At 39.0% G+C, this 8982-nt stretch overlaps 1 protein-coding gene across 1 annotated transcript; it reads right to left on the reverse strand.

Moving 5' to 3' along the window:
- Window positions 1–5556: 5556 nt before the first annotated feature.
- On the reverse strand, window positions 5557–6346 carry MELLADRAFT_123504 (uncharacterized protein; the record flags this gene model as incomplete). Its single annotated transcript, XM_007418579.1, has 5 exons — window positions 5557–5582; window positions 5675–5794; window positions 5946–6008; window positions 6105–6143; window positions 6217–6346. 5 exons carry the CDS (start codon window positions 6344–6346, stop codon window positions 5557–5559), a joined length of 378 nt encoding a protein of 125 aa, XP_007418641.1.
- Between the last annotated feature and the right edge of the window lie 2636 nt (window positions 6347–8982).

Consider the following 8982-nt stretch of genomic DNA (forward strand, 5'->3'; position numbering starts at 1 on the left):
CCAAACCGTTCCCACTTTGTAGTATACAAAGGGTGGATGTTCAACCCAATGGCTAATAACTTCTTGTGACACAGCAATAATTCAGTTCAGTTGGAGTTTGAAATCCAGATGATAAACTTGTTTCTTCCAGACAACTTAAATCATGCACCGATTTTGTTTGATTTGCTCTCTTGAAGGAGGAATTTGACATTGGGCATCTGAAACATATGGTATGTCAAACTTGAAGAAAGTTCAATGCAAACACCTTTCTGGTTGGATCAATTGCAAACATTGTCCACTTGGAACCTCATGCTTGATATGACTCTCAAATCAATGTGGATTTAAGAGATTGATATGTCTGATGATATCATATGAAAAGCTGAAAAAGTATGAGGGTTTTGGAATGTAGCTTTTGGAAGTGAAGAAGAAGGATCTCCAAGAAGTGATGTGATTATGATGAGATATAAAGATGACTTGACAGCATAAAGTCAAAAACAAATTGACACATTTGCCTCTATCATCAAGGCTCTAGACTGTTCCTTCACGGATAAGTTCCCTCTCTCTGCTACCACATTCTCTTCTGGTGTATGAGCTGCTGTAATTCTCATGTAGATACCGTCCTCATCACAGTAAGGAGCCAACAAGTCGTTAATGAATCCACTGCCATTGTCAATTATAATATTCTTGACCTTGTCATCACATTGGTGTTCTACTGAAGCAATATACTACTGAATCTTTTCCAAAAAAGTATCCACTGATTTAATGATAATCCTGACGGGTCTTGATCACTTGATTAGCCATCAGTAAAAAAATATGAAGTAATTGCTACTGCATGATGCAGGTGTCTTCATGATTCCACTCATGTCAATGTGTATCTTCTCTAAGATGAATTTGCTCTGTTCACAGTGACAAGTGTAAGAATGAGAAACTTTGTGACATTTAGCAAGGTCACATAATTTTAATCAAAAGAATTAGGGAGAATTGCAGATTTTGAATTCACAATCCCTATCACACTCTCCTCCCACAACATGGTCTTCATATATTGAATGTTGGGATGATCTAGATGGAGATGGAGTGATGTGGTGTGAGTGAATGAAGGTTGAAGTGGCAATAATCCATTTTGTCTGCATGTGCTTGTTTCCCATTTTCTTGAAACACAAATCCGGAGAGTGATAAATGCCTAAGCATTGCTTTGTGGTGCATTGGTTGCCAAATCAAGTGGCTCTTGACACACATTAGCTTTGGGCAATGATTGAAAAGTGGGATAATGGGCCAGTATTTCAGCTTGGTTTCATCCCAACATGGTTACAGTTGCAATTCTCTTCTTCAAAGCAGTAACTAATTTTTCATAAAATGAGATATAGTGATCCACATTAGCTTTTGCATCTTGAAAGTGAGCATTATTTGACCATAAAAGTCACCTTTGACCCATATCACTGTCTGTGATACTACCTGTAGCACCTTTTGAACAAGTTATAGCTATTTGAAATGTTGCAAGATGTTTCCATAATTATGGAGTAGAAGATGATTGAGTGATCTACATCTCCAAAAGCAAGCAATTGACATGCAATCGACTGTCAATTGCCCTCCATAGTGTTGTTGGTAGACATCTGTCTTGGCTTCAGTAGTTGAATAAACTGTGATCTTTAGCTCAACCACTGATGATGTAATTTTCATGTGTGAAAAGTGGTTCAATTTAGAGCAAGAAATGATTAAATGTGTTAGATCAGCATTAAATCAGCAGTATTCAGCATTAAACCAGCATTTTCAATCATCACTGCATTAATTGTACAGATTTTTTCTGTGGTACATGTTTTTCTACTAAACAATTAGATGTAGGACACTGAAAGGTAAAATCTTTGTGACATAATTTCACTTTCACTTCCATTATATGCTAAACATCCAGTCAGCTCTGTAACCATCTGATATAAACTCTTCTTCAATGAATGCTGCATATTTGAGAAAATATTTATGACTATTTGGAAAGGCTTCTTGATAACCTTGCTGGAGAATGTCAAAGTAGTAGAACCATTCTTGAGTGTTGACAAGGCTGACTGAAAATTTCTTGTTTTGAAGCTCCAAATCTTTGTCCTTCCCATCCACCATAAGATTCGTCACAGTACCTTTATTTTCTGTGAGGAAGTCACCTTTGATTCTTTGTAAGTCAATATATTTTCCTTGTAAGAGTTCTTTACAAATAGCTGAAGGAAAATTGGGAGGTTTAACTCTATTGATAAACCCCTCCACCGCTTTGGATAAATGAGGAGCATACCCCCTGACTGCCTTAAGGAAAGGAATAGCACTTTCAGAGCAGTTTTCCAACAAAGCAGGGCCTTCATCCATCCTCTTGATCCACTCCCGGGATTTTTAGATTTTTCGAGTTTTGTCGTCAAGGTCATCAAAATTGGAGGAGTCGTCTCCAAGGCTTTTGCCTTTTCCATTGTTATCTTTAGCCACAAAGGGGGAAAGGTATTTGGAACGTTGACAATGCTGACCAATCTGAAGACGTTGGCTGTCCAACAAATCACGGGCCTTTTGGTTGTTATTAATTTCTTCTTGCGTGAGAATCCTGATTGCACCACCTCTAATCAAACTTTTTGGCATTGAATGAGGACTTTTAACGGTATCAGGAGGAAAGGTTGGGTGGGTAGAAAGATTGAAGACATAGATTGGATCCTTGTCTGATAAGTCGGTAACTGTAGGAACAGGACCTTTGTTCTGAAACACAGGACAGTTTGCTGTCTTATCTCTTTTGATAAGCTCTGAAGCAAATCTGGACCATTGTTTGTACCAGTTCTTTGAAGAATAAGGGACAATCTTGGAATATAACAATTGAACTTCTGACGTTGATTTTCCATTGGAACCACCAGCTGCTTCATATTTGGCTGAAAGGGTGGCTAATTTCTCAATGACCGCTGCAGCAGTGTTGAAATCAAAATTGTCATGATCACTCATGTGGAGTTAGAACAATGAGATAATAAAATTGGGTTTTAAAAACTTTCCCGATTTGGCTGAAAGGGTGGCCAAATTCTCAATGACTGCAGCAGCAGTGTTGAAATCAAAATTGATATGATCACTCATGTGGAGTTAGAACAATGAGATAACAAAATTGGGTTTTAAAAACTTTCCCAATGATTGATATGTGGATATTTTTTAGATAACTACTTTTCAAAGACTAGCCAACTCAAACTATTGCAAAAACTGTGATAACAAACAAGTTATCAAGGAATATGAGGATAATAAACTTGATGAGACTTGGATTGGATAAGTTGGAAAAGTGGTAAACAGCTACAACAACATGTTGATTGAAATTCATAAGGAAAGAAAACCCGACCTGTTAGCACCGGGTACACGTGTCATGCGTCCCAAATTATCCACATTCCCATTAGTTAATAACTTGTTATCAACTACCATCATTGAAAGATCACATGGCTTGAATTGAACATCAACCTGGTTTACTTTATCATTGGTTAAATCACAAAAACAGTCCATGAAGGCCAAAATCCTACACAAAGCCATCAAATTGTCTATTGTGTAAGGAAAAATATTCATTTGGTCATTTGAGAAATCTCCATATTCAGTTCAACCTGTTCTAACTTGAAAATTCAAAGTAATCTTTGAAAGTGATGAGTGAAAAATGAATCCATGGGAAAAGTTGAATTCAAGTTATGAAGATAAACAATTCAACATTCTTTTTAAACATTCAAAACCCAATTCTTGATTTCTTAATTAATGTGCTTTACTTTCCTTTCTAGGTCTACTTTTTTTTCTCATGCTCTAGACCAGATCTTAGTGATGACACTGACAGTGAAAAACCTTTTGCCAACATATTTTTCAAAGTGTTGAGAAGTCAACATGATCCTAATCTCTACTTAACAAAGTCATCTCAATTCCTAGGGGAAAAATACAATAAACATGAAGGGACAGAAGGTACTCACAGAGTTGTGATTCTTGGTAGCAGGTTAGATGACCTTTTGGTGATGTCAAAAAGTCTTCAATCAAAAGATTTTCATGATTATCACAAAATCTTGTGTTGCTTGGATATCCTGTGCTCCTGCTTCTTGTACATCTTTCTACTTCAAAAGCAGCAAATCCGATTGTATTCAAAGGCACTTTAAGAAATTGTAGGTTGGTTTAAAACTCCAAGAGAAAAATTTGAGAAATGAAGTATACATAACAAACATTTTGGTGCTCAAGATTGTTCAAAGATCCAAGGTGGTCTTTTTGATCACTCAAAGATCTTTCAATCATCTAGGTTCAAAGTCTTCCTGGGTGGTTAGAGAAACATGACGTTACTTGATCCATGATTGTATAAAATTTTCTTGTTGATTCTAGGGATTTGTCCACCACCAAAAATCCACTTATTTTGTCATCCAGAAATTGTAAGTTGGAACGGGTTTTAACTAAGGGGAATAGGTGCTCTGGCTTAGTGGGATCTGTGAAATCTGAAAGATGCTGTGCGAGTTGATTTCATCTTCACAAGATCTTATGACGTGTGGTAAAGAGCTCTTTGTAATGGTTTTCAAGGAAAGCTCATTCTTCATCTCTTGTTCCTGCGATTTGCAAAGTTGTTCTTTACTTAGTTCTCTTTTATCATTTAAAAGATTCATCCATTCTATTATCAACAAAAAACTATTCTTATTCCTCTCGTATTTTAGTTAAAATATCTTAGTGGTTTTAAGATTTTTTGTTTCCCACCATCCCTCCCTTTACGTTGTAGCTTGTTTCGTATTGTAGTGTTAGCCACCCCTAGGGTCTCAGGTTCTTACACTGCAATCCGCTCAGGCCCTCCGGGGTCGTCCAGCGTTTTAGCAGTAAATCAATTCCTATCTTTCGATACAAAGATTCTTGCGTGCCAAACCTCTTCCCTTCATATTGCACATAGGCTGTGCGTCTCGGGTTTGTTTTGTTTTCACCTGGGCATTGAGGGGACTTATGTAAGTAAGATAGAAATAACATAGTTGAGGTGTTTTATTAACGGTACTCAAGGTTGTGTATACTTTGCCGCACATAGTTTTTTTTTCCTTTTTCACAACTACACACGGCCAGGAAAAACTATGTTTCTGGCTCAGAAGTACATATTTTTGAGCTCCAAACAAAAGACATACTTTTTCGGGGTTGTGTCTAGCTTCAAAAAAAAAAACTATACACGGCAAAGTATGCACAACTTTGAGTACCATAATTGTCCTCTGGGCTATGATAGTAAACCAATTTGAGGGAACTTGCTCAGGAAGTGAGAAATTGTCAAATGCAGGCATAGGGGCGGGAGGCAAGGACATATAACACCAGCAGAGCTTTGTTTTGGGAGCCAAGAGCCCCAAAAATGTCCAAAGAGGCAAGACGTTGAGATTTTTAGGCGCTTTATGAATGTGATTTCGGCCATCAGACATTTAAATATTCTACGACATCAACGCTTCATCACTTTTTATGATTCAAAAAATGTGTCCAAGCAAAGTCTACATCATCACAAAACAAATGTTCTTCGATATCAGCAAAAGCTAGACAGGACCATCGAGATAAACTGATTCGGACGGTAAAGGTCAAGTTACTCGATTTATACATGAAAGATTATGTACATCATTTGCAGTACTTGGCGTCGCAACCTAGTCCAAAGTTTAAACAAATCACCGAAGAATCATAAGGCTAATCAGTGATTGTAAAAGTGCATGATATAGACAAATGTACATGTACGTACTCGCAAATATCACGTCGGCTGGGTCCACTGATTGAGCCTTTATATCTGTAGTAGTCGGTCCTTTCACCGGGTCATTGTAAAATTGGTATGGAAATACTTTCATTTTGCTTCTATTATTGGCTAGAATCACGAGTGTATTAGTGATAGATTGGATGTTCATCAAGAGTTGAAGAAAAACATATTTTTTTGGATTTGCAGATACATATTCAAGTTATGGGGATAGCCAGAAGTGTGCATGTTTAGACGAGAGTTTTGATCAGAGTTGACTTACGATCTATTTTGTAAGAATGCAAGCCTAAATTTTCCGGTTTGGCTATGAGCTCAGGTGCTGAACCTATGAGTGATGAAAAGAAGGTGCGTTAGGTTTTCAATATGTACAGGTAATGATACTTCAGCATCATCGATATGTTTAGAACCCGAGGTGACTGACAGATGGTACAAGTCCAGACCTGTGCTGGGGTCTGGCACACTATTGATTTGTAGAACATGAGCATATCAGTGGCGGCGAGGGTGATGAGCATGATTCGATAACTCGAACTCACCCTTATCCGGTCCGGACCAAGCTATATCGCATGTGTATGATGGATCGTTGTATTGTGCCTTTGCTAGAAAAGCGAATGACACGACAATGGTGATGGTAGTGAAGAGCTTCAGAGATTTAAACATTTTCATCAAATGGACGAAGATAGTAGTCTTGGGTTTAAAACAGCACGTTGATAATCTGAAGTTCTCGATGTAGATTTGTTTATTTATTTACTGATGAAATATTCAGAGTGCGTGATCATTAGGTATGACCTTTTATAAGGAAAGATTCCTGCCGGATAAAAAAATTGTCCTCATCGTCATCGTGCTAAACTCATTGGAATCCCTCGTGGCGGCGTCGAGGCGTCGAGCCGTTCCCTCTACATCGTTTATCATTTTGCCATATGTAGTTGACCTTGTACACTTCCGAGCGCTGCTGGCCGTATGGTTCTCAGACTCTTGATGAATTCTAAAGACCTTTCAAGTCATTCGGTACATAAATACTTCTGCTTCATCCGAGCGCACCTGCTGAGCGGGTCAACTTAAGCCCCCAAACCATTCCCACTTCGTAGTAAACAAAGGGTGAATGTTCAACCCAATGGCAAATAACTTCTTGTGACACAGCAATAATTCAGTTCAGTTGGAGTTGAAATCCAGATGATAATCTTGTTTCTTCCAAACAACTTAAATCAAGCACCAATTTTGTTTGATTTGCTCTCTTGAAGGCAAACTTAACAGGGGTCATTAGAGCATCCACAGTGGTGGGCTCCAAATTGGGGCTATCGCCAAATTTGGTGACTGAGCCCTGATTTTTTGGTGCAATGGCAGTTCCCATTGCCAAATTTTTTGTAGCCGGCTTCAAATTTCGAGCTTTGGGCTACAAATTTGGCAACAAAAAGCCGGGCACCAAATTCCAGCACTTGCTCAATCCCATACCTCACACATTTTTTTTTTTGTTTTTGTTTTTTGAGTGTTTTTGATTTCACATATCACACTAACTGCCTAAGTTTGTCTAATGTAAACATGTAATCTACAACCATCTACTTCTCATCTTGAGGTTTCTAATGCAATGAACTACCAAGTCTTCACAAAAGATCATTTTTTAAAAAAACACGCACACCAAAGAAATATACAATGAAAATTAAACAGACAGAGAAGGCAATAGCATATCATAAGGAAGAAAAAGAAACTATCTAGTGTTCAGTCATCTAAGTACGTTTTGAGGTAGAGAAATCGACCCGTGGCCTGAATGTACTGTGCTAGATACGGGTAGACCTTGGGTGTGTCCAAGAGTATCCTTGCCGAATTTGTGTTAACTTTGATCTTTTCTTTCTTGAGTTGGTTTCTAAATGCTTGTCGTTGTTTAGTGAATTTTCTACAGTATATTAGAAAGTGCGCTGGTGTTTCCGTCGCAAAGCACGTGCTGCACTTGTCGTGTTCTTCTGCTCCTATACGATGTAGGAATTTTCGTAATGGGAAATGGCCACATCTAAGTTGAAAGATTGCCGATGCTTGTCCCTTTTCTAGTTTGTCAAGTGCGTCAGCTATCCACTTTCCAGGTGTTTTATATGACTTAATAGTTACAGCTCCCCTTATATTAAACAATGTTCTTGTGTGTCGTAAAAGCCCCCCCAGACTGATAGGAAGCATCAATGGTTCGGAGTCGCTTTCCGCCGCCTCTCTTGCTGCTTGGTCAGCTCGTTCGTTCAGCTCGATGCCTTCATGGCCAGGCGTCCAGTATAGGCGTAGTTGGTAGCGTGATGGGATTAGTCAATAAGATTTCAATAGGAATCTCGAGAGATATTGAAGCATCCTCGGTTGGATTGGTTTAGCGAGGAGGTCTAATGCTGCTTGGCTATCACTGAAGATAGCTAACGAAGTGAATTTATCCGGATCAATGTCAGTGATTTGTTTGAACTGTACCATGGCTATCATCAATACCATAAATTCCATCTCGTAATTGGATATTCCTTCTATTGGGCCATAGGCATGGCTTGCTGTATGTCCTTCCATAGCAATGGCTGCCCCTCCTCCCACATCAGAAATGAACGACCTCACACATGCAAGCCCACGCGCACCAATCTCAAAGTGTGTGTAAACACATAGAATCTACACTTTTGAAGTCCGAACGACTGCATCCGGATTGATTTGGGGCCCCACCAAATTTGAATTCGCTTGATTTGGAGCCCCGATTTGGAGCCCACCAATGTGGATGCTGTTAGGGGTTGGGCAAAAGTTCGACCGAGTTGTAGCCAGCGGATCTGGCGCCATAGAATTTGTGGGAATTTGGTTGAATGCTGATCAAAGGTGTCACAAATACCTTTTGCTGGGATGCCCAGGGCCAACATGCAAACCTAGTGATGTACCTGTGACAGGAATCAAGCCAGACAAACAGAGAGGCTTTTGGAAAGCCTGTTTGTTTTGCCAGACAAGTGTTTCTGAGCTGAGATGCTGAGCTTTAGTGTCACACCACGCAGTTTTTTTTCTTCCATTTTTTTCTAAAGAAAAAATGCTGGCTTTGATATTGTTTGAACAGTGGCTCATCTTCAGTCACTTTTAAACTGAATTAGATTTCAATTGCAGCTTGGGTCACTAACAAGCAATGTCCGCCCAACCCCTATTGCTTGCTATGTATAAACCCCGGCACAATTGGGACTTAGTTAAGTTTGTCTCAAAGGAGGAATTTGACATTTAGGGGATACAAAGTTAGAACTGGGATTTTTGTCCCAGTGTCCCAGTTTTCGTTCGTGAGCTGTGTTTGGAACGTTTCCCGTGTTCTCCCAGTA

This window comes from Melampsora larici-populina (assembly GCF_000204055.1).
Source record: "Melampsora larici-populina 98AG31 unplaced genomic scaffold MELLAscaffold_96, whole genome shotgun sequence".
NCBI lineage: Eukaryota > Fungi > Basidiomycota > Pucciniomycetes > Pucciniales > Melampsoraceae > Melampsora > Melampsora laricis-populina.